The sequence below is a fragment of the Galeopterus variegatus genome, unplaced genomic scaffold, assembly GCF_000696425.1.
Source record: "Galeopterus variegatus unplaced genomic scaffold, G_variegatus-3.0.2 Scaffold3720, whole genome shotgun sequence".
NCBI lineage: Eukaryota > Metazoa > Chordata > Mammalia > Dermoptera > Cynocephalidae > Galeopterus > Galeopterus variegatus.
Window position 1 is genome coordinate 143,954 of NW_007729831.1, and position 27,245 is coordinate 171,198.

Below are 27,245 nucleotides of genomic sequence, written 5' to 3' on the forward strand. Positions count from 1 at the left end.
ACTGGCCAGCCACCAAAAATAAAAATAACTAAGGAGCTTAGACCTACTACTGATAAGTGATAGGGAACCATGAAAAAATAAACGATGCTTGGGACTGACATGGTCAGATAGGCATTTTATGAGAATAGTTTTGATAAAAAGTGAATGATTAGAGGATGGTAGCTAAATGATTAGAGGATGAGATCAAAAAGGGATCAAAGTGGAGGCCAAAAGACAGGTTTTCTAACCAAGAGGTGGTGTAAGCCAAAGCAGAGGATGGAGAAAAGAACATACATTTAAGAAATAATTTTGGAGGCAAAAGCAATAGGACTTAATGACTATTTGGATGTAGAGGGGTATGGAGTGGTGTGAGAGAGAGAAGAGTCAAGGTTGACTCCCCGGGATGCCAGTAACCTCGGGAACTAAATGAGTGGTATTTATTAACAGGGAGATAGATAAAGTGAGAGGGTGGGGAGATTTAAGGATGAGATGATAATGTAGTTCATTTCTACATCAGCGTTGATTCTATGGAGTATATTTAAATTTTGGAAGGGACTTGTTAATAAAATAAAAATAAAATGCAGCTTTATGATAAGAGTTGCTGAACTCAATGGGAGATTTTAGTTTTCGTCACCAAAAAACTTGTAGCTTAGCCCAGCCATGAATACATTTTGAACAAACTACTTAGATTCTCTTGATGGCTCTCTCACATTACTTCCAAAAGCCACTTTGGCATTTGGCTCAATTTTGCATTCATTTTTAAACACAAGTTTTCTGTTCTTTCATGCTCCATACTCTGTATACCTTTTCCCTGATAGGGTATCTCTAGTATCTGCTATTTGCATCTTTCCCCTGCCAATAACTGTCATAACCCCTCCCCCACCCCTTCTTTTTCCTGGAAATACCCAGCTACCAACCAACTATGCCCAGCCACCTGGTTTCTTTAAATAATTTTTAGCTATGAAGCTACATAATGACTCATAACAAAACTCACTTTGAAGCCCCGTTTTAGCCAACGAAACCAATATTGGCGAATTGTATTTAAAAATAAGAAGCGCACTTAGCTAGTTAATAGATTCAATTACATTAAGGTGTTCATCATCACTAAGATATATATATGTATATATGTATATACATATATATTAATATGTATGTACACACACACACTCTAACAATTCCATTCTTTTTTTTAAAGATGACCAGTAAGGGGATCTTAACCCTTGACTTGGTGATGTCTGCACCACACTCACCCAGTGAGCTAACTGGCCATCCGTATATGGGATCCGAACCCGTGGCCTTGGTGTTATCAGCACCACACTCTCCCGAGTGAGCCACGGGCCGGCCCACAATTCCATTCTTCTAGGCAAAACACGTTGGGGTCATCTGTGATTTCTTGAATCACATTCAATATGTCTAGGAACCGTGCTGCCTCTGTCTTCAAAGTAAACCTTAACAGTGCCTGTCACAGTACAGCTCAGTTAATATTTGTGGAATAAATTAATTAAATGAATGAATCAGTTAATCAAAGTCGCCTTACCAGACATGCTTACTTTTAGAAGGCTCGTTTTATATTAATAGAGAAACCATATTAAGAGAGCCAAAGATTACTCAACACAGTTTGTTGTGGGTTTTTTTGTTTGTTTGTTTTTTGTTTTTGGCAGCTGGCTAGTACCAGGACCCAAACCTGTGACCTTGGTGTTATAAGGCTGCACTCTACCCAACTTAGCTAACCGGCCAGCCCACAAGACAGTTTTTTAAGTTTCAGTCATATAGCTTGGGTGTATTTGATTTTTAAAAAATAGTGCTTTACTTCCATATATGTTATTGCTTACTTGTAATTTCCATTAAAATTAGTTTTGAGATGTTGCCATCAATGTTGTTTTCTCCAAAATGGTCATAAATTTAAAAGAATACATTAGGGATGAGAATGCAATTCTAAGGAATCATTTTTTCGGTAAGACTGTATCCTACAGAAGTAACCGAAATAGGAAAACGCAATATTGGGCTTCTCTTCTCTTTAATCCAGAACTACTTAAGAAATTCTAATACTGGATCTAGTGAAACCATATGAAGAATAATACTAGGGAAAGCTATTCTACTCTCCTTTTTTTCTTCCTTAATATACATCTTGCTAAAGAGGAAGGACTCAAGGAAATAAATGGACTTATTTTGTCTTGAATTATTTATGTTAATTGCTACAGGACCTGAACTTTTTGGATAACTGCCAATATTTCTCTTTGTGCTAGATAAATTTGGCATTTCATACCACTCTCCTCAGTAAAGTATCTATCATGGAAATTTCAGATGTTTCTAGTATGTGTTATATCCTCTCCACCCATTGCCCTTCCCTGTCAGTAGGAATATGTAGCTCTTACTGATTTTTCTAATACTTAACTTTTTGTATTGCCAATGAGGGAAACCTTTCCCTTCCTACTCCTCCATCCCCCAGCATTTGTTGGCACATCTGGGCTGATCTGAGAAGCTTTTTTTTTCTTCTCTAAGCCCATAATGTTGAGCTCAAAGTCATAACTGTAGCTCTAGTTTGAAAAAATAGGACTTATAGCTTTCAGGTTGAGGTTTCTATTTTCTGTTCTGATTCTGGATTATTTATTCTTATGTTAATCTGTAGAGCCTGAGTAGTACATGCAAATACATTTTTCAAGCTAAACTGTATTTTCTAGATTGTTTTAAAAAAAATCACAGAATCATCAAGAGTCTGGAAAGAATTTGAGAACAACACAGAATTCTAATGCTTAACTGCAGCAAGTTTTATACTAAGCTAAGATAAAGTCTATATATGTATATATATATATAGTTATACATATACATTACTGTATGTATGTATATATGTGTATATGTACACATAGTCAAATAATATTAAGAGGACAGGCTGGCCTCCTGAGATACTGGAGGGATGAAGGATGTGGGATCTGAGGTCATACATATTGGGAAACTACTATTTAGTATGAAAGGACCTATAGCAAAGAAAGTTACTTCTTTTAACCTGACATTTTCCAAATTTACTTGAGGATAGAACTCCCTTTTCACATAAGGAAACTTTTTGGCATGCTTTGGAAATGCTGGTGGAAAGAAAGCAGACACTTCAGTTCTAGTCCTGGCTCAGACATTAACCAACATTTTCATTCATTCAATAAATATATATTGATGACTACTTCACACCACACACTATTTGAGGTTGCTGTCAGTGTGTTCAGGGAACACAACAGACAAAAGCCTCTGTCCTTGCAGAGCTTATATTCCAATGGAGTAGAAAAACCATAAACATAATATGTAAGTATTACAAGGTAATGAGTGTTTTTAGACAACTGCGGAGCACTGTAAGGGAGCTGGCAGCACAGGGATTGCAATTTTAAATATGGCCATAACCTTAAGCCAGTCACTGAGCCATAAAATGGAGAAATTTAACTAGATGATCTTGGCCCTCCCAGCCCTGTGGTTCTGCTTTACCAGGGGTTGTCACATCAAACCATGGTGCTGCTGGTTCATGAGAATCTCATTAGCAGAAAAGGTTAGATATTAATGCTCATAGAATTACTGTCAAAGAAGAGCTCTGTTTAAATCATTTGTAACATCCCCACGAAAGAACAAAGCATTTAAATAAATGTAAAAAGAACCTTACTGGTCTTATTTTTAATCTAGTGTTTTAATTTTAATCCAATATTGAGTAGAAATTAAGTGGGGGGGGAACCATTGCAGTAAAGGTGTCAAGGGCCTTTAAGCAGATGTTAGTGCACACAGCTGAGAGAGTTGCAGCAATGTGCACATTGCGCTTCTGCCCTAGATTCTTGTGTAAATAGAAGGACCGTGACTTGATGTTGAAATGACCTTTTAGACAGTATTCCATTGCCACATGCCTGAGCTTGTGTGCCAGAATAATTAGAAGCTTTGACTTACGCATCTTGGTATACAGTGTTTACGTTAATTATAAATGTCTGAAAGTTTCCTGAAACTTTTTCTTTGTAGCTTTTTATCAAAGACAGACTGGAGTTAGGGAGAAGGTTTGTGGATTGTGGTCCTAAGCCTTTGATTTTCAGTCTCTCATTTTTGGAATGAAAATTAAAATCTACTTTTCAGTTGCCCAGACAGGCTGGTATATTTTTATATCCTTCATCTTGAATAAGAAACTCTTTGGAATCAGTCTTTTAATACTTTTTAAATAATATTTCATTCTTAAGCCATTTAGATAAAAATTTCACATAGATCATGAAACCTTAAATGTAAAGATATTCCCACTGACCTGTAGGAAAATCTTAAAATATTATTATTAAAATTGAGAAGTTCCTATCTCACAAAGGGATGTTCTTCCAAGATTGTTTCTAAATCACACCTTGAATCTTATTTCTCATGGTGGTTAGCCCAGTCGTCAAAAGCTGACCCTAGGCTCACCAGTAGCAGTGCATTTTCACCTCCCCCTCCCTATATTCCGTAAATCCAAAGGCTAGCTCTTAAGAAAATGCACTGCAACCACTTTGGAAGAAAGTACTATCTAGACAAGCTGTGAAACAGTCTCCTGCGTGTGAGAGAGAGGAGTGATGCATATCCACGAGTTCCTTTGAAACTCTAGCTCTCTGAACTACAGCCTTCAACAGTCCCATAGGCTCTGGCCTATCCTGTGGTCCCTATAGTTTAGTTCTGATGCCCCCCTCTCCTTCACCTGCTCTAATGTCATGCACAACCTGCTCTTTCCAGTAAGTCTCCTGCTTTCCTGCCCATGAGCCAGACTGTATACTCGTTTCATTCTTAAGAGTATACTTGGATATTGATACAAATCAACTTTAATTTGTACCATTTTCAGGAAATTAAATATACTAAATCTATAGACCATTTAATTTCAGCTTTTGAAATTTTAAAGATATGTAAATTGCCTGGTGATATCTCAATCTCAAAAAGTCCGATGACGACATTAGGTCAGACCATGCCATCTTGCATTGCCATTGCTCTGAAAACCACTTAGAAAAGGCGATGTCAGATTGGCCTGGGCTCCATGTTCTCTCATTCCCTCACTTCCAACCTCCACCTCAACTCCACAGTCAGAAAAAATACCATGATAGACACCAAGATTCACCCTTGGATCCCAGAGTGAACACGATTTGTCCTGCTGCCTGCCCCTGCACTCGTCTGCACACTGCTCGCATACACACACAGACAGAGTGTTATAAGTGGGTAGGAGAGATTGTTGACAAGTCCTGCTATCCCATACCTTTCTTCCACAGAATTGAGGACAGAGATGGTTTGTCACTGATAGTTAGAAACCTGAGAATCTTATCGGTGTGTGTATTACATGTAAGAATAAGGAGAAATGGTAGGGAGTAAAAATCATTCTCCAGATAAGAATTACTCAGTGTTTTTTTTAAGCTGAAAACATACTAGTTTTTTCTAATTGTTGTTGCCAATGAAGTTTTTAGAACTTCGTAGAACAGAATTCTCAGAGACTATCACTCTACAAAAATTCACTTTCTTTATCCTCAAATGATCTTTTCTCGTTTTGAGTGTGTTGTAAGTTATTATCCCTTCAAGACCTCCTTTTTTAAAAAATTGGTGTCCAGAGTAGGTGCTCAAAAAAAAGTTTTTTTAATGTAATGTCCATTAAGCCATTTGTTGGCTTTGTGATACTTAGGAGAGGTTGCAGAAATTAATTTACATTTAGAACTTATCTTCACATTCACTCTATGGCTACATATTCTTTAAATATGGCTTATGTGCACTTACCTTACTTGCTTTTCAATTTCTTCTGATTGGAAGTTATATAACTGGAATAGTGTTTCAAGTAAGTTAAAATGGCCTCTTTCATTTGCAATAAAATGGGTACTTTTACTTCTTTTAAGACACCATGTTTTCCTCTTCTAATTCATTGACTTTCAAAAGTCAGTGAAGTCAGAATTCTGAGTTCTCTTCTAAAGGACTGGCCTACCTCTATGTCTAATCAAAAATTTCTCAACCTTGGCCCTACTGACATTTCAGACCGGGTAGTTCTTTGTTGTGGGTAGTTCTCCCACTAGATGCCAATAGCACCCTTCCAGACCAATTGTCCCCTGGGGGACAAAATCGCCCCTTGTTGAGAATCTCTTTTCTATCTATGTGTATGTAACACAAGCTTCAAAACAGTTCAGTGGGTACATAGCATGGTTTATATATGCTTTTTTAAAAAACTGTTTCTTTTTCATCTGATTCTTTCCTATTCTGGTCATGCTCATATTTTTTAAATGATTGTACCTTTTTTTCCTATTCAAGAGACTTTTAAAGAATGAGAATATGAAAGTCTTCTGTGTCTACCATCAGGTCAGACACTAATGCTTTGAGGGGCATACACAGTAATTAATTCATACAAGATATTTTTGTTATTGAACTCTTCAGAGTTAAACAGGACTCTATTGCATGTATGTATGTTTTAAAAAATGAAATGAGGCTGATTAGCTCAGTTGGTTAGAGCATGGTGTTGATAACATCAAGGGCTCTATCCCTGTACAGCCAGCCACCAAAAAAAAAAAAAAGAAACAAAAAAAATGTATAGAAAGATAATATTTTCACTTTCAAAAATATAAATGTTACTTAAGATGTTTAGGATTGGGCAGTTTGGAGGATAAGAAAGGAAAATCTAAATTTAAGTAAAGTGAAGGTTTATTATCAGCTTTCCTGTAACACTCTGTTTAGTAGACATCTGAGCTAAAGGACTCGAGTAATGAAGTTAAAAGTTTTCAATAAAAGAATATTGCATATTTGCAGAAGTTGGTACAAACTCTAGTCCCTTGAAAAATAGAAATGATTCTATTGTTTACGAATGCAATTTATAATCTCCCAAACAGGATGATTTTCCATACTCTAATGGGTAAAGTGCTGCTGTATTCCTAAACCTGAGTGGCATAGGAAGGAAAACCTTAGGCCTAAACTGAAGCCAGAGCCTGACATGGAGATGAGACCTCAACCACTATGAAAATCTCCCCAGCTAGGTTCTACAGATCTAGATGGAGGGTTGAGGGAAGGATGGATGGAAGTTAAGTGAGTCATGGCTGGGAGGGAATTTCACTGAAGTGTCCACATCTTTCTTACCTATCCACCTCTGCTCCTAGGCCATAGGAAGGTTTAGGCTATAGAGCACATCCCTTCTCTGTCAGCAAAACCCTCTTGTCAGAAAAACGAAAGCAGATATCAGTGAGTGCTGTTGCACCAGCACACAGATGGACTTTATGTCCTCTTGTGTCTGATGCAAGCATTCCTTTGGCTCCTGCTCCCCCACTGCTACAAGATTAAGAAGTCACCAATGTGTGGGGGCCGACTAGGTGTTGAGTTTGCACACCCAATAAGACAGCCTGATGAGTACCTGCAGAGTAAATTAAGACTTGTTCGCAAAGTTACAGAATTTTAGAACTGGAGAAAATTGAGGGAATTAAAGAGTAACTGTAGGGCCCCCAGAAGTTATTATTAATGTGAGTACAATAGATAATAAATATAGGAACTTCTTACTCTAGAAATTCAGTCTGATTTAAAATAGGGAGTCAAAGACAGTTTAAATTCATTGATGATGGAGGCTTTGTGGAATAATATCTAATACTCAGTATCTTTGAAACTTGACCTTTCAAGCTCTTCTGAATCTCCTTTGAAAAGATGTTTCTGTTTGACTTATTTCTTCTCCTTGTTCATTTATTCCTTCAACAAATATTCATTACATGTCTACTATGTGCCAGACACTGTAAATTGTTTCCCTCCTCTGTTTCTTTACTATTTTTTCTAGGGGCTTGTGGTGGGGGTTGGAATTGGTTCTAATTATTTCCTATAGTTTAAGGCTTAGGTAAGAGTCTTTTAGATTGAGCAAGTCAGAGAATGAAGAGCACAGCAAAGGCAGGGATCATACATGCTTGTACTCACTAGCACATTCATGAGTGTTACACACACACACACACACACAAACACACACACACACACACACACACACGGCAGCCAATTAGCTCTGGGTCTTAATCTTCCAATAATAGAAAGGACAGATTTGGGGGAGAAGAAAGAGGATTATAAAACAATTTCTGCCTCCCTACTTCTCTACTAAATTACTGAGACTGTGGGTTTGGGGGCTGGAGGGTAGGAAGTCATATTTTACATTCTTGCCAACAAATCCTTTTTTAAATTATCACCTGATATCATGGCGGCCCCTGCAGATGTAAGAGGCTGGCTCAGGTGGAACAGTTGAAAGTCAATGAAAAGACTCCAGTTTGTTCACATGCATTTATTGAGCTCCTGCCATGTGCCAGGAAATATGCCTGATGCAGAGCCTCGGTCATCTGGAACAACCCTGTCCCTTCGCTCATTGGGCTTCCCATCTAGTAGGGAGACCAGACCTTGAGCAAGAACACAGAAAACACATCTCCTTTTCCATAGTGTTGCCTGGGGGTCAGCATTTGAGTGGCCTGAACAATCATCTTTGTAGGCTGCTGACCCTGTCCTATAAACATGGAGATGAACAAGGGAATCATAGGACAAGGAGAAACACCCAGCTGCATTTTGCCTGTGAATGTGATTAAGACATTAATCTATGCTGCTAGTTATTCTTCAAAAATACCACTCAAAGAAGCAAGAATTAAAATGAAATGTTTTTTATTAAGAGAGCAAAAGATTGGGATATGGACTGTATCTCAGAGACCATTTAAATATTCAGAAGCTATTCAGCAAGGGATCCTGTCAGCCAAAGACAAAACTTGTATAGCTCAAAGGAGGAAGAACTTTTTAGCAAATTCACTAACAACGCTTCCACGTGAACTATAATCATTTGTTAGTTTGAAATGGAGAGGGCTCCTCTTATAAACTAATTATTGAGTGGAAGTGATTACTGACACTCAAGCATAGAAAATGGAAATAAGAATGTGATAAGTTATAGGCATGCTTGCCAGATTCCCTAAATTATTTGGCCATTTAAATGCTATAAAAATGTATACAAAGAGGGTGTGTAAATGACTGTCACTTGAAAAACCACTAAGATCTTCTGTAGCAAATTTATAACTTGAGGTATTTCTTTTTCTTTCCCCTCTTTATAGCTTGTCAAAATTCCCAAAAATGATCCCCTCAATGAAGTGCATAACTTTAACTTCTATTTGTCAAATGTGGGCAAAGACAACCCTCAAGGCAGCTTTGACTGCATTCAGCAAACATTTTCCAGGTAAGTACTTTTCAAGGTATGCTGAAGAGAAAGTAATTTTTATTTAAGAGGGCTTTAAAAAATTAAACAACGAAATACATGGTAGTCATTCCATAAATATATCTATTAAATTGAATTTCAGAGCTTATTTATTTATTTGAAAAATGTTAAGCACCCACTATGTACTAGAAATTGCATTTGTCAGTGGGATATAATCACAAAAATTCTGAGATTCTTGCTCTCAAGGGCAAGAAGATATTAAGTTATAGAAGATATTTTGCCTATAAAATAAGGAGTTTTTAAAAATTAAAGACGATTTTGAGAATTTTAAAAAAGGTTTTATTTATTGCATTTAAATAAGACTTTCACAGCATACGTGAAGCTCACATCAAGGGTAAAGGAGGAAAAATTACACATGTTGCATGTCCTCTTCCCTCTTCCCTGTTCAAACCTTGTTTTAAGGTAGATTTTTAAGAATCTTTATTCCACAGCATCATGGAAACTAAACTTAACCTCAGTATAGCAGTCACCTTTTCTTCTGATTAAAAAAGAAAGGGAAAAGTAGGGAGAAAGACAAGAACACACACTAACACCCCAGGGTACCATGGAACTCTTATCTACTTAGATCCTCTGTAAACAATAAGCCACTTGTCTCAATCTTCTTTGCTTTGGTTGTTTCTGATTAAAGAATGGGCCCTTGAGTAGGGGGAGTTTGTTCTGTCCCTGGATAGAGACAAGGGAGGTTGGGGGCTCTTTCATTTCCTCAGTGTGTAGGGCTAAGAGTACCCGAATCAGTCCATCTCTATTGCTCATCTGTGCAGAGCTTGAAACTGTGTAAGAACTTGCTATATGTGGGGAAAGTAAGGAAAGCTGTGTTTCAACCAGGCACAGGAGGCAGAATACAAAATAAGACACTTCACTGAAAGAGTTCTAAATTTCTCCTCCCATTTTAAGTGACCAAATAACTTTTCATTTGTTTTATTTAATCTTCCATTTTCCCTAAATATATATTAATTTTGCTCTCTGAAAATTGCCCACCCCAAACATATTTTTTGGTATAAACTGCATATATTATAGATTATATAGACTTTTCTGTCCACTGCAAGAGCCACTGGCCACATGTGGCTATTTACATTCAACTGATAAAAATTAAATAATATTTAAAACTCTACTGATCATTTACACTAACCATATTTTACAGTCTCAATAGCCACATGTTGCTATCACAGTGGACAACACAGATATAGAACATTTCCACCCTTGCAGAAAGTTCTGTTGGACAGCACTGCTATAGATTATGGATTCACCAAGTTTAAGGATCCCTAGTGATTGTGTAGGTCAACCCATTCATTTCACAGCTGACTTATCCACAGTTATGTAGCTGTTCAGTTAGTGGCTGGGCTAAATGAGATCTGAGTTCTCCTAACTCCCAGCCCAGTATTCTTTACTCGCCACAGGGCATAATAATTTGTAATTGTAGTGCCATCACCTGTGATACTTGTCTTTATATAGTTATTTTATTATTGTGAGAATGTTTTGAAATAAAATTGAACCATGTCCCTTTAGGAATTTTATTAAAGAACTCAATCCTCTCTTCAAAACCAGTCATATCATCATAAGTAGTATGGTTTCACTCTTGCATCATAAATACTATGTGTGTTACTTCTACCCTACTTGTCTGGAAAAGGATTTAAGGTCACTTACAAAACTACACATGATACAGCAAGAGAAAAGAAACAGTGATAAATTATGAGAAAATCTGGGCAAATGTATTAGTATCCCTTCATTATGATTCAAGGTGCTTTATAAAATGGTGTGGTATGGGTATAAATTGAAATTTGCCACTATGAAAACAAAAACACTCAAACTTTCAGTTCTCAGCCTATCAAGCAAACATGTCATTCATCTGGCTCTACCTTTTATATTCAACTTAATTTTTATTTTTCCTGTGGATCTTGGCTCTTCTATAATAATGCAAGCTCCTCTTCAAGGGCAGTGGCTTTCTTATGCCCTTTTTCTAATCTCACTGTACTGGCTAAGCTCAAAATAGATGCTCAGTAAATAGATTTTCAACAAATACAGATCAAATAGTCTTCTCTTTTATCTATCTTTTAAACCTCCTTGAACCTCACTTTTCTCACATAAAAAATGGAGGAAATAGTCAAAATTACCTTTTCAAAAATTCCTTAAGTCTACCCATTCACAGACTAGGTGAAAATATATAGTTTGGGGCATACACTGTACAGTATTGCACACTCAAGTGTGGGAAATAGTGAGCTAGTCTAGAGACAGACTAAGGGAACATTTATACACGGGTTTCCAAGGATTTAAACTTCCAAGGTAACTCGGTAGAAAAGGGATGAGTGAAGATTCTGGAGAGTACCTTTCTTGCCTGCAGGGCTTAGCTCCATTTTGTCTTCCAATAAAGATCTGTTTGCTGACCTTCTCACTATGTAAATTAGTGAATAACAGGGAGAGATGTTAAAATACAAATTTCCTGCCATCAGACCTTCACTGTACTGCAGTCATTTCATCCGACTTTTCCCCACCCCCCATCCAGCTTCCCTGCGGTTAAATCTTCCTCTCTTCTCACCTTTCTCTCACTGGTTTTCAGCATTCAAACATGCTCAAGTCTGTCTCATAAAAAAATAAAATACAATTTTAAAAAACCTCCCTTAAAATCACTTCTTAACCCAGATCAGAGTCTGGCTTCAGCCTCCACCATTCCACTGAAACTGCTTCCCCAAGGGGGCGGTGACCTCCTTGCACCTAAATCACGTGGATGCTTCTTCCTTATTCTTCCTTACTATTCCTCATTGCTCTGGACTTGTTGCCAGCCCTTCACACTGTTCACCACTCTGTACCTGAAGCATTCTAGTCTACTGGCTTCCATAACACAGTACTCTTCTGGTTTCTCTCCTATTTCTTTGGGTATGTACGGCTTTTCAGTCTCATGTGGTCTTCTTTTCCTCCTCTTGTTTAAATATTAGTGTTCTTCACAGTTCGTTCCCTTCTGAGATCCTGTCTCTCCTCATTCCTTCAAAATCATCATTTCTAACACTGAGCTCATTTTCTTTCTCCCATCTGTCCCTAACCTGCCCTTTTTTGTGTGTTTAGTGTCTCAATAAATGGCAGCTCCATATGCCTTGTAACCTGGGCATGATCTTTAACTTCTCTCCCTTTCTCTCCCTCTACAGCTAATCACTGACCAAATCCTGTCAATTCTGCCTCCTCACTGTCTCTGGAATCTATTCTTTATTTTCACTACCCTACTCTCATTCAAGCCATCGCTTCCTGCCTATAATCCTTCAGCAGCCTCCTAACTGGTCTCTGCTTTAACTCTTGGGTCCACCTTCCTCCCCATCCATTCTCCATCCGGATTGCTTTCTGCAATGCAAATAAGATATTTCCTACCCCCTGTGATTCTTGGGATAAAGTCCAAAATCCATAACATGACCCCTGAAGCCTGTGTGATATATTTCTTATTCCCTCTTCAGATTCACCTCTAATTGTCCTTTCCAGCTTTTTCTGACCAATCTGAAAACGTTCTTGCTTCCCCAGGCCTGCACAGGTTGGGTATCCTCCCAGAACACTTTGTCTGTCCTCCCTCTTGTCCAGTCATTTTTCTAGATCAGCTTGGGCATCACTTCCTCTGGGAAGTCCAGATGAGGTACCTTTCTTGGGGTCCCCTGCTCCCTGGCATTCATCACACTATGTTGTAACTTTGCCCATTCTTGTCACCCATTAGAGACCTCCTTGAAGGAAGGACCACATCTTAGACCTTGTTGCAACCTTCGTGTCTCTCACATTACCTGGTGTGCAATCCCTGTTGAACAAATGTTTGTGAGATGAGCGAACTGATTTTTTAAAAATAGCATTCATAAAGACAGCTATTAGCAATGTCCAAAAATTTTTACCAACCTATATTTCTTAGAATCATAACAAAGTTACTTCCAATTAAGTCTGGAAATAGAGGATCTGAGCCGTAGTATCATTCTTATTACTATCATATTCTAATTTGTTTTAAGGTTACAGTAATTTCTTTTTATTTTGGGTTTTGGCAGCTGACCAGTACAGAGATTTGAGCCCTTGACCTTGGTGTTATAACACAGTACTCTAATCAACTGAGGTAACAGGCCAGCCCCATAATTTCATGTTAGAACACCAGCTATGATTGTTACCGTGATCTCCTAATATTAGCATATTACTTTGAAACAGAGACTTCTGGGTCAATGTTAATATTCATGATTGTTTCAATAAAAATTTTTAAATATATATATTTCTGCAAAAATTATTTGCCCTGTATTTTCTCCAATATTTGCTATATAAATAGGTCATCTTATATAGAGATTTAACAAAGTGGTAAATACAAATTCTACATTTTTTGGAAAATTGAGCTAATAATACTAAAGCAAACTAATGTTTGTCAGTATTTTAGCTTTAAAATTAATACCTTATTAAAAATAAAAAGAACAGGTGGGTCCATTCCATCTAGTCAGCCTAAAGCATACATATTGTAGTTACACTAAAAATAAACTTTTTAACATTTCTCAGATCAGTTGTAGGTCATTCTTAAAAATAGTTGACTGTTAAATGAAATACAACTATAATGCCCATCTGGGCTCTGGTCTTCACTCCAAATACTGATTTTTTTCCAGATTTCACAGATTTGGTCTCTAAGAGCTCATTTTACCCATTCTAATCAGAATATGGAAAAAAAGGGATATGAAATGAAGAAGAGGAACTTAAATATTTTAACTAACCTTACATAGAAAAATTAATATTAGTTATTCTAGGATTGCAAACTCATTATTTGGGCTGCTGATTTTAGGAATATACAGTTCTTGCTTGCCTTTATTGTGCAAACGAGGCTCATCTCTAACAAAGCCACTGTCTTACTTGACAGCTCTGGAGCCTCCCAGCTCAATTGCCTGGGATTTATACAAGATAAAATTACAGTGTGTGCAACAAACGACTCGTATCAGATGACACGAGAAAGAATGACCCAGGCAGAGGAGGAATCCCGCAACCGAAGCACAAAAGTTATCAAACCCGGTGGACCATATGTAGGTTTGTATAGATATCCTTCTCTCGCTGATTGATTGGAGTAATTCAGGATCACTGTAGGTAAATACTGGTAATATCAACTTAATGAAGAACATTTTAGATACCATGGTCCAAAAAAAAAAAAGTCATTTGTTTTCTTCAGACTACTGGCCAATTGAAGACAGATTTTAAAGTTTCCTGCGTTTCCCGAATCCCAAATCCTCTGTTGACTATTTATTATTATTTTACAATACTGGAAACTGGTCATTTTACTACATGAGGTTGTAATAGTGGTACCGTTGTGTTTATTTTGTCACTAGATGATGTAATTTCAGTGATGGACAGTATGGTTCTTGTTTTGCACTTTTGTAGGGTTATTTTTACAGTAAAATCTATTTGTAGAATTTACGAATTGATAACCTCATTGTTGCAGGTTTTGTTTACATTTTCAGAGGATCTTTGCCCAAGAAAGAATTTCTATTGCAAAAGTATGAAATATGCTTATAGCAAAGCATTACAGGAAAGCACTAGGGTGATGCCTCTCTGGTACCTCAGTTGTGATCTTCATCCTCATCTATCCATTAATTAAGAGCCAGCCCCTCCCCCTGTGTCATCTTCATCATCAGCTCACTCCAATATCCACCTGATTGAAGGGAAGTCAAACCAGACGAGCAGATGAGTCTCTCTTTTGTGAGCAGTGACCTTAACAACTTTAAGGAGTCAATTCACAGTGACTATTAACAGTAATAGAATTATCAAGAGTAAGGATGAGCTCTTTGAGTCCTTGGTCAGTTTAATAACACAAGTAACTCTATTGTAAATGATGAAAGGATATTTGGAAACTTAAATGCTCACAAAAACAGTCTCTTGAGAAACCAAATGCCTTAATCAACATCTTTCTAAGGTTTGGTATACTACTTCTGTATTTTCCCATTGCTGATCCAGCTGCAATACCTTCAGCTTTGAGAAGCGCCACTAGCATCTTTAATAAGTATTTCTTTGGAACAAAGCCAGTGCTCTTGGGACTTGGTGCTTAGCTTAGATACATTTAGTTTGGTTTAACAACAATTCATGGCTTCCCCAGGTATCTGTACCCATGGGGCCCAGTTCCCTGCCCAGTAAGTTACCAGCAATGAGATTTTTCACCTTCTCTTTCCTCTAAGTGAGGCAACTACTTCCAGTCTCCTTTCTTTCTCCTTTACCCTCACAAGTAACTTAATTAACTTTCTTTGCTAGTAGGCTAAATCTCAAATTGTTTTTAAGATACACAAGGTCTGCCACACTTACATATAAGTACAAACTATGAATTATCTGTCCCTGTTGCTTTGAAAGTGTTGTTTTACTCTGTCCAATACCACCATTTTATAAACAGTGAGGCAAGTTGGTATGTTTGACAAAGGAATAGAAGACTAAAACCATCAAAATAACTTTTTTCCTCCCAACATAACCAACTGAAAACCTTCACCTTGATTTATTCCAAAGCTTTAAAATCAGTCATGTTGACTGCACTTTTCCATTGAGTGATTCTTGGGTGTCCCCTATGTTCATGTGTTTTTGTTTGTTTTGGTAGGGTCAGGCACAGTGTGTTTATAGCTTGCACAACAGACTTTTCAACACCCAAAATCCCACAAACCATATACTTGCTAATGGTACTGGGAATTTTAGAACTTGCAGGGTTTCTTGTAGGAACGACAAATAATTTATATACATTTTCAGAGTAACCACAGGAAATTTGAGGCCATGAAAGTTTTAATGTGAACCAAATTATATCTCCACCATTCCAAGAAGGGCTGACCACCCTCTCTCCACATGTATGTCCTCCCCACAAAGCCCTGCAGTGATCTCTACCAGCGCAGGCACTCTGTTTAACCTTTTCTTATTTGCTTTGTCCTTAGTGCCCTGGCTGCCCACTGTCACAGCACTGTGTGCTTCTCTGGTCTTAAATCTTGTCATTAACTTCCTCAGCCTTTTATTCTCTAGGTCAAGTAACCCCAGCTCCTTTTAACTTTTCTTAATATGGCCTATATCCCAACCTTCTAATTATTTTATTGCTCTCCTCTGGACTGCCTCCAGTTCTTCCCCTCAGAATTTAAAACTGGACAGACTACTCTTCATAAAAGTCTGATCAATTCTGAATACAGGGGAGCAAAAGACTCTAGTATCCTGTTGGGCTTTTTAGTTGTCTGTTTTTATTTTTTGCTGTATTTCATTTTGTCACTTTTGATCTTTTTCTTTTGTCCTTATCCATTGCCAGCCCTTTCCCATGCGTTTCTTTCCTTCTGAGCAGCTCAGTTTATACCTTTCTGCTTTTTTCAGTATCTCAAGATTATCTGACTCATTTCATTCTTTGAAATGCTAGTCAGTCACCCCTCAATATTAATATTACCCAGCACTTATCGAGTGCTTGCTGTACATAAGGTACCGGTTAGTACCTTACATGTAGTAACTGGTCTGAATCTCATAATCACCCTATGAAGTAGGTTATGATTAGCTCTCCATTTTACATATCAAGTTTTTGGTATCGGCACATTGCAAATGATAGGGATATGGCCTCATTAGCAAGTTGCGTTCTTTTCTTAAGATAGTAGGAGATACCGCCTTAGTTTATAATTGACCATATCATATAAAATGACACAAAAAGCTCACCCATGCCAGCTTAGAGGTACCTGCAGAGCAAGGTGTCTTTCAATAGTGTCAGCCTGGGTGGAGAACAAATGGGAACAATGTTAGTCCCACTGTGGTGTTTCATGGGCTTGATGCCAGGCCAGGCCTCTGACAGCTGAACCTAGAGCACAAACCCAGTTAAAGGGGATGAAGATTGTGCTCCTAAGAGTCACCTCGCCTAGTCACCCAGGAATATGAGCTTCTGCAACCCTTTTGTGGATTGAAAAACCAAAACCTATTTGCCTAGAAAGGAGTGGGAAAGGCTTTAACCTAGAAAATATTATGATTTATTTAGTAATATTCTCACTTCTAGTCATGACATTTTTATCAGTGGTAAACATGTTGTATTGTTATAATCCCTCCCCTTTGTTTAAAAAAAAATAGCTCATCACCACTGCTTCCAGTTTACCAGTATCTTAAGTCTGCTCATTGACTCCTACCTAAATTCTGCAATTTTACTGAATTGCAAATTTTCATATATACTAATATTTATTTATGTGTATAAAATAACTCAACCAATCTAATTTTTAGGGTTCTGTTTCAAATTTTCCCAACTGCTGCCCCCATCCTCCTTATTTTTGATGAATGAGCACATGTTTGAGTGACCAGAAAAATCATATAACATCCTAATTTTCTCAAATATTAAAGAAAGAGTATTTGAACTAGATGACATCTGATGTTTTTGTAGTTCTAACATTTTATGACTGGTGGATGTATATATTTTGATATTAAACCTTTTGCAAAAAGTGATCACAAATGCCAAATTGTGGAGATGGGTTTCACTACAACGGATTATGTATTTAAGCATGACAGAGTCACATCATCGACACGTCCTTGCTGATGTTTTTAAAGCCTTGCGTCTGTGTTGCCAGGGCCTCTGGTCAGTTTCCACAAAACAGAAAAACAATTGCAGAAGACGGCTACAGTCCCTACTTTCTTTCTCATGGACTGTTTTACACCTTCCTTTCAGATTATTTACTCAGAGCCATTAGACCGAGGGATAAATACTTCTATAATTTCATATTAAATGGAGAAGCTAGAAGTGGACTTTTTGTTATGAAACAACAATTCAGATATAGTCCCAGATTACTCAACCCTGTCAACCCACTGGTGCTGTTTATATAAGGAGCCCAGGGAATTGATTAGCAGTTGAGTCTGGAAAGAGAATTAGGTTCTCCCACAGGCTTTATTAAAAGAGCTTTTCTGAGGCAAATATAAAAAATAAAAATAAAGCCTTTTTTGTGCCCACTTTGAACCTAACATTTCCCTGCTTTACTTTTATCCTTTTTTTTTTTTCTTTAGCCTCTCAATTCTGTAAATATTTATATCACTGATGTTTTCTTCATTTATAGCCTGTCTTTCTTTAAAAACCAGAGGACTCCTTTCTTGTTGAATGGGCACAAAAGGGATGGGAAGGCAGTGAGCAAGTGATTTGGGGGTATAATTCAGTGGCCCACGGTGGCTGGGCTGTTCTTTCAAGCATTTCGAAGAAATGGTTTATCCTATGACTGGTTGTCTAGAAGAAAAGTGAGGTAAATGGTGAAGTGGGTGTTTTGAGGGTGGAGATTCATGGGGATATGACAAACTAGCACTAGGCCCCAGGTAAGAATCCAACTCTCTCCTATCTCTGACCAGACTCTAATTTCTTATCAAACGTCATATTTACACCCCTTTTAAAAAGTTAGCCTCCTTTATTTGTCTGCCCAACGCCCGCTCCTGGGATGGATAGGAATAAACCCAGTAGACCTTGGAGTCCAGGATCAGAGGTGGATCAGAGGTACAGAAGAGGTAGTGCAGCACATTTGTGTTTGCCTTGCTGGCTTGAATTTATTCTAACTGATCAGTCAAAGTATGTGCAACCTTAGCTAAAAAGCACTCTATGCTTATCCACCTTGAGAGAGAGTGACTCCACAATCAGCTTGGTTTGAACAAGAGTGAGTTAAATACGTTTCTTTTTGTAAGACTTGGCAGGGGAGAGGAATATGGAATTTATAGCATTTCCTAAACTTTTGTGACCCTGACCCTATTTTTTTCCCACAAATTCCTATTAAAATTTCAAGGCTAGTAATGTTTGTTAACACTATTACAACTGAGTAATGGTGGATGGGAAGGTTTGTTTCTGCCACGTTAGAAATTTCAATGTGTCTTCATACTCTGGCAGCCTGGCAATGTGGGAAAATATGGACTGTGTTGATTCCTTTTCCTCTGTTTACTTGCTCTCCTGCTGTCACTCACTTAGTCATCAAATACTGATGTCATGTCTGCTGGTGGCCCTGCCTTCATGGAGCTTACAGCCTAGCATGAAGCAAAAGCAAACATTAGGCATTTGTTCAAACCTTTCCCCCTAAGAAGTACAAGTAGGAAAGTTTGGATATTAATCACAGAATCTTCCAAATGCTGAGAGATTTTGAGTGTATCCCTCAAAACCTTCGGCTTTCTCTTCTGTGAAATAGGGACAATCTTCACCAATTCATGTTACTGTGGGACTTAATAAGATAATGTGTGTGAAGCTCTTAGCACAGTGCCCCACACATAATTAGTACATGGTAAATATTAGTTCCCTTCCCATCTGACATTGATTCAGCTGTCTCTAAGAAAAATACAAAAACAAGATCTAAATCTATCCCCAAATCTCTAATTGTAACTTAATTTCATAGTTTTTCTTATCATTAGACAGAGTCCCCTTAATGTTGAGTACCTTTGTTGTCCAATAGTGTGATCTGGTATTTGCAATTGATTATGTCCAGAGAGCAAAAAATCATACCTGCCTGTGGAGGTTTCCTGAGAGCATTCATCTTTTTCCCTTATTCAGGTAGAATGATGTCAAAACAAATAGGGCCTTTGGCAAGGCCTGGGGAGCCCAGCGTGGACAGAATTATGATTCAGTGAAGCTCTTGCCCCAGTAAGCTGTTTTAAACCCAGACCAGAGCTGGTAGAGACTGCTTTTACTTACCCATTGTTTCTAGCTGCTAGTCTTGTTCCTAATGAGTTGCTCCACTTTGTTTGTCATTGCCAGTTCTTCTCCACTTTAACCAGAGGGCATAGAGATGGAGCTTAGTGTGTGTGAAATGATCTAAAAGCTTCCACCTCAGAAATCATAAAATACAGTTTCACACTACTTTCTGTTGTTCCTTCAGCAAAGAATGGTTACTGGGGTCATCAGTGACCAGCCATGTCCGGATAGTTTTGCACATGCATACAGTATCCAGGTTGCTTTAGCCCCCATATTTTCTAGAAGTAGCCAGTTGCCAAGTGTCAGTGTTCAGTCAAACAGAAAATGGGTTAACTACATGAATGCCTCTAGCCGTCAGAAATGGTGTGAAGACCTCCTTGTACCATCTTTCACACCTCCTAACTCACTGGCATAGGCTCAGTGCCTCAGAGGAGAGATGTGTTTGTCTGGCCCTCTGAGATTTTTTAGTTGGTTGGTTGGTTGATTTTGTTTACTGGTTGGTTTGGGGTTTGACGTCTAAAGTTTGACCTGCCAAAAAGGAATATCCCTAGTGGATGTTGACTCACCTCCTAGTGGCTTTTGAATCTGTGAAATTAAAGTAATGTCCCAGCTTAGCCAAGAGTGTATTCTTAGTGAGTTCTGGCAGGTATTTCTCACATTTCACCATGTTCACCATATTTGTGTCTGCTTTTCAGAAATGGCATATAATATGTAGGCTTAAGTTCTGTAAATCTGGTGGTTTTTGTGCTCAAATTTCTAGGTGAGCATGGAAATTATGTTATTTCCGTTTAACATCTAATAACCTACAATCGTAAATTTTCCACTTTATTGTTACAGTTTATGTCACTAATTATTATTCACATGTAGCTAAGTGGCCAAAAAAATCTATAATACATATTTATTCCAATAAATGATTCTATTTAAAAAAAATTCCTTATTTTTTATTTTAGGCCATTTATGTAGAATGCTTTCTGTTTTCATGTCTTCAAAAGTAACTGAAATAAAGTGACCTTTATTCCCTCCAGAAATGAAGAGGAACCTAAATCAGAGTTGTGGAAACTGAGATAATCATAATATTGTAATTTGCAAACATGTAACAATGTCATTTCCGCTGGACTTTAGGGAAAAGAGTGCAAATTCGGAAAGCACCTCAAGCCGTTTCAGATGCAGTGCCTGAGAGAAAGAGGTCAACCCCCATGAACCCTGCAAATACGATTCGAAAGACACATGTCAGCAGCAGTGTTTCTCAGCGGCCATATAGGGACAGGGTGATTCACTTACTGGCACTGAAGGCCTATAAGAAACCTGAGCTGCTTGCTCGACTCCAGAAAGATGGCGTCAGTCAAAAAGACAAGAACTCACTGGGAGCAATTCTGCAGCAGGTAAGGATAGCTGGAGAGAGGTCCTTCCATTTACCTTCTTGTTGCAAAGTTCATTTAAGAAGCCTTGTTGTGGTTATTATCATCATTATTGAGAGAGTGAAATTTCAGGATTGCTTTGATCAATGGCATGTGAAATAATACTCCTGAATATTGGGTAAAATTGTCTTATTGTAAGCATTAAATTAAAAACTAGTAGAAATGTGGGCATTGTCTTCATTTGGGTTAAATTTTACCCTGAAATTCCATAGAAAAGTAGGCAACAAGTTTTGGTTGTCTGTTTTTAGTCTGGAATCACCTAAACTATTGTCTTAATTTTCATTGGTTTGTATAGATGAAGTTGTGCAATGTATTCTATCAGTCTTTGGTTGATATTAGCCAGAATATTTTTGTCTACTAAATAGTTTAGAATATCTTACTCTGCATACTCCTTACTGCCCTTATTATTCTGCCTTTCTCTGCCACTGGGTATGCTAAGATCAATCACTTATCTTATCAAAGGATATGAATGTGTAATGTAACATGTTAGCTCCCAGTAAAACTTAAAAAATTGTACCTAAATTTAAAAATGTTTGATATCCACCATGAAATTTGGTTTAATACTGTTTATTATTAAGCTGGTATATATTTATAAAACTTTCCCTTTCTTAGAAGGACTGTTTTCCTGGAAGAAATAAATTTTAAAAATCAGAAAACCAACTAGATAACGCTGAATAATATTCTTCTCAAGCTTAACTTTGGTTATTTGGCTCAAGCTCAACATTCATTCATTCAGTTCAATTTATTAATTAGGATGTACCAGACATTTTCCTAAATGCTGGAATCCCAAAGTGACCTGAACTGACAATCCCCATCCTTGTGGAGCTTATTCATGAGAGACAACTTGAGGTAGAATGGGGGGCTGAGAGGAGCTGGGGGAGGGATCAGCTACTTTGAGTGAGGAGATCAGGGAATCTCTTCTCAGATTTTAGCTGATGATAAACAAGGGAAAGGAAGGCCAGAGTAGAGGAAACAGGGAGGCAGAGGCCAAATCCCTGACAACTTTTATAGCCCATGGGTGAGGAGTTTAGATTTTAGATTTAGATTTAGATTTTTAGAGTTTAGATTTTATGTTGCATGAGATGGGAAATTATTACAGACTTTTAAGCAACGATATGCTGTAATCTGATTTATACTTTTATTAAAATCACCCAGACTTCTGTGGCAAGAGTAGGAGGGCAAGAGTAGAAGAGAAAGACTACTTAAAAGAGCCTACTACAGAAATCCAGGTGTAAAGTGTTGGTGGCTTGACCTGCTGGGAACAATGGAGATAGTTTATCAGATTGGGGATATGTTTTGTGACAAAATTCACTAATGGATTGTGTCTAGGGTGAGGAAAAAAAAAATGGAATGTGATTATGACTAGGTTTTTGGCCTAAGCAACTAATATTGAGCCATTGAATAAAATGGGGAGGGATGGAAAAGGAACAGGTGTAAGGCTTTGGGTGAGAAGCAGGAATAAGGAATTCTGTCTTACATAGATTCTATGAGGGAGTCTTCAAAAGTTCATGGAAGGATTTGTATTATCTATTCTATTTTTTCACAAACTTTCTGAAGTACCCTCATATTTGGAAAATGTCTATTAGCATATATCCAAATGGAGATAGATGTCAGTAGCTAATTACATATAAGGGTCTGGTGTTCCAAGGATTGTTGAGGCTGGAGTTATAAATTTAGGAATTAGCATCATATAGACTGGGTGTTGAAAACCTTCAAGCCGAATGAAATCATCTTAGGGGAGGGGATGAGGAGAATGAAAACGGCAGAAGACTGAGCACGCCAGCATATAGAGGAGTGAGCAGAGGAGACGTAAGAAACAAAGGTCCTGAGGGAGGAGGAGGGAACAAGAAGAATATCCTATTACAGAAACCTAGAGAAGGGGATTGCTGTGGAGATGAAGTGTTAGTATGTATATGCCAGAGTAGTAGAATATCCAAGGACTGCTGTATTTATTCCTCTTCAAGAAATCTGCTTGTATCCTATATTAATTTATTTGAAATTTGAATTTAAGATAAGCCTACTATTTTCTATTTATAACAGCATTAATGTTACATTAGTATTCAGCTGAGCTGTGAGAGAAGCATAAAGTCTCATATTATATTTGATAGTACTTTTAAAGACACAGAAAGAAGTCAAGTTATTAAAAAGACCATTCCAGCAGGAAGGAATACCTTTCTTGTGGCCATAAAAATTACTTTTGGTTTGGCACTTGAACCCATATGTTTGTATAGTTAATGAATTCTAGGTCTGGACACTCTAGCACTTGTAGTTAAGGGATAAGAAAAGATCATACTTGGGAATAAATTGGCTGACTAGTAACTGTATTTTGGGAGTTCCTTTGGTTTATGTTTCCATTTATTGGTTTTGGGGAATTTCAAGGACTTTGAATAAGTGGTTCTTCAGGAGAACAAAGAGCAAGCTTGGTTATCCAAAAAGTAAAAAAGACAAAGCCATCAGAATTGGTACTAGTTATGAAAACAATTTCTGTTGATGACAGAGAGGAAAATTTGTAACTCAACACTTGGGTACTGTTTGGTTTCTACTTAATAAAATTGATCAAGGATTTTTATTGTGACTCAAAAGTAATAGAGTTAATGACCAGAAGTAAATAATGATGTTGATTACATAACTGTTTTGGATTCTTTTGACGAGAATAAATTGATTTAAAATATATCTTCCTCCACTTTTTTTCTAATGTGGGCTTATTATTTGGTTAGAAATATGACAAATGCAGAGGCCATCAGGGAAAAAACATTTAGCCGTGTATAAAATTTTAACTCCCAAAATGAAGTTGAATGGCATTAATTGAGATCTGGCATATGGAAAACTAGCAGTTCCTTTGGGGCCAAATGGCGTAATCATTTTCAGTATAAATCCTAAACAGGTTACCTGTTTTAGGTTCGGAGATAGTTAGCAAAAATATCTAATGCTCTGTTTTCATACCAGGTAGCCAATCTGAATCCTAAAGACCTGTCATATACCTTAAAGGATTATGTTTTTAAAGAGCTTCAAAGAGACTGGCCTGGATACAGTGAAATAGACAGACGATCATTGGAGTCTGTGCTCTCTAGGTAAGTTCTTTTTTTCTTTTTCCTTTCAAAATAACAGAAATAAGTAATTATTTTAGTCATTGTTATTTTAGTGTTGAGGGAAAGAAAAGCAAGGGTGTGCTTTCTATCATGAACATTTTAAAATTTCTGTGCATAACCTGGAACATGTGTGTCTTTCACAGAAAACTTAATCCATCTCAGAATGCTGCCAGTACCAGCCATTCAGAATCACCTGTATGTTCTAGTAGAGAAGCTGCATCTTCTCCTCAGGTATTTCATAAAGTTTTGGAATCTTAGATCTGACATAGACCTGAGGAGCCAGCTAGTTAGGTACTCTGATTTATAAGTGAGGGAAATGAGACCCAGAGAAGCTGTGCAGTTTGCCTGCCCAAAGCCACACAGCTAGTTCATGGTTGAGCTCGATGTCCAATTCAGGTCTCTGGTCCTAGCCCAGGGGACTCTTTCCACTACACAGCACTGCTTGTAAATTACATAATGTATACCTTGCTTTCTTTTTTTTTTCCTCAAAATTTTTAAAGTTATGTGGTGTAAGATTATCTGCTTTTCAATTTGGTCACTAACTAGAAGATTTACCCAGTCCCATACAATTCTCAGATTATATGGAAAATTGAAGATACTTAATTTTGTCTGAAACATGTTCCAGAAAAATACTCTTGGGAGAAAATGTATTTGCAATAAGCACCTAAACAAAAAATGATGGTATTTGTATACATGTTTTCTTAAGGCCCTTTTCAATTGTATCCCAATCAGAATACTCCTCATCAGAGTCCACTCCAGTTTAGAGTTTCCCCCAAGATATTCAGCCCCCTAGAAAAAGATGAGGAGGTCCTGGACAGTATTAGAGCTCCAGCCTGCCTTGTTCTCAGCCAACCGGCCAGCCTTGAAATTCTGTGTCCTGGGTACTTTGGACGGACAGTGGGACAGACCTCCCCACCCCAGTACTGTTGACACAAGTGTCCTCTCTCTCCCTGGACCTTACTCTCAAGGATTAGGGAGAAGCAGACAGACGTGTGGAGAGCAGTAAGCATGTCCTGGGCCAAAGACTACTCACATGTCAGAAAATGTTAGAAATCTATTGTGAGCAACAGTGGGGGAGCAAAAAAAAAAAAACTCTATCCTAACATGTACATTGTCTGTGGAAGCATCAGTGTAATGCCAACTATTATGAAGCTACTTCCACTTTGATCAAATTATATACCAGATGCCAAATAAATGTTGCTGAATTAAAAACAGAATAAATTAATGGATTGATTAACTATTATTTTCTTTTAAGCTCAAGTACAAGCCACAGCATTACATTTAAACATAAATACGGATTTAAGTTTTGTACTTTTTAACTGTCTCAATGTCTTTCTTAAATACTACTATCGTTGATGCAGGATTGGGCTAATATTAGCATGATTTTTTAAAAAGTACTTCCACATCATTTTAGTGGACCAGTTATTAAGACTTATCTTCCTATCTGGTGAAGAAATATGTAATAACATTTCAACAATGATAGAGGTACTTTGAGAAATTACTCTGAAAGTTCTGGCAGTTCCCACTCTAAGACAAGTGAAATGATAAATGACAGCCAAAATATTCATAACTGGAGCATTTTAGCACATTAGAGATTAAATAAGTGCAGGCTTATTGCCTTTTACCTAGCCTTGTTAGTTCTCACAGGGTTAAATGGTACAAATTGCTTTCTTCTCTCATTTAATATAACTAGGTCAACCATGGCCAGCAGTGGAGGGCAGCCGCCTCTATTTAATACTCTCATGAGTTATAATCCACATAAATTAGCACAGTCTCTCTAGGAACTCAGGGTGAGGCTATATGATCAGAAAGAAATGTGTATTTGCCAAGTTCTGCTTTTTGACATTAGACATAAACATTTATTTCACTTTTTTTTTTAAAGATGACCGGTAAGGGGATTTTAACCCTTGACTTGGTGTTGTCAGCACCACGCTCTCCCAAGTGAGCTAACTGGCCATCCCTATATGGGATCCGAACCCGCGGCCTTGGTGTTATCAGCACCACACTCTCCCAAGTGAGCCACGGGCCAGCTCTTATTTCACTTTTGGTTTCATTTTATTGTTGTTTGGGGGTTGGTTTGTTTTCTGCTTAAGCTTGGAGTAAAGTAAGCACAACCCTGGTAACAGACTTAAGTACAGTATGCGTAAGATTACTCCCTCATTTAACCAGTCACACATATATTGAATTTATTGAATTTTAGTGCATACCTGCTCATTCTTTTCTTTTTTTCCCCTCCCAGAAACGACTTTTGGATTCAGATTTTATTGATCCCTTAATGAATAAAAAAGCTCGAATATCTCACCTGACAAATAGAGTACCGCCAACATTAAATGGTCATATGAATCCCATCAGTGAAAAATCTGCTGCAGGCCTCCCGCCGCCCCCTGCAGCTGCTGCCATCCCCGCCCATCCACCGCTGCCTTCAACTCACCTGCCTATCTCAAATCCTCCTCAGACTGTAAATTCTAACTCCAATTCCCCTAGCACTCCAGAAGGCGGGGGGACTCAAGACCTACCTGTTGACAGTTTTAGTCAAAATGGTAGTATCTGCAAGGACCAGCAAGACAAATATACCTCTAGGACTTCTCTGGAAACCTTAACCCCTGGAAACCTACTAAAGTGTCCAAAGCCTATGGAAGAAAACCATTCAATGTCTCACAAAAAGTCCAAAAAGAAGTCTAAAAAACACAAGGAAAAGGACCAAATAAAAAAGCATGACATTGAGACTATTGAGGAAAAGGAGGAGGACCTTAACAGAGAAGAGGAAATTGCCAAGCTGAATAACTCCAGTCCAAATTCCAATGAAGGTATTTTACATTTATAAAAAAAACTGACGACATGTGAAAAATGAACTGGAAGAGCATGCTATCATGAATCTGAGATTATGCTGTTTATAATTAGTAGTGCTTTTTTTTTTTTTTTTTTTTTTTTTTTTTTTTTTTTTTTTTTTTTTT

The 27,245-nt window shown here is 37.6% G+C and overlaps 1 protein-coding gene across 1 annotated transcript in view; it reads left to right on the forward strand.

The window, feature by feature from the left end:
• The window catches only part of ELL2 (elongation factor, RNA polymerase II, 2), a 51,582-nt gene that overhangs the window by 15,452 nt on the left and 8,885 nt on the right, over positions 1 to 27,245 (forward strand). The window contains exons 3-8 of the mRNA XM_008585798.1: positions 9,021 to 9,142; positions 14,028 to 14,191; positions 20,907 to 21,166; positions 24,149 to 24,273; positions 24,435 to 24,522; positions 26,531 to 27,098. Of these exons, the coding sequence (XP_008584020.1) occupies positions 9,021 to 9,142; positions 14,028 to 14,191; positions 20,907 to 21,166; positions 24,149 to 24,273; positions 24,435 to 24,522; positions 26,531 to 27,098 (1,327 nt within the window). The remainder of the gene's footprint in view (positions 1 to 9,020; positions 9,143 to 14,027; positions 14,192 to 20,906; positions 21,167 to 24,148; positions 24,274 to 24,434; positions 24,523 to 26,530; positions 27,099 to 27,245) is intronic.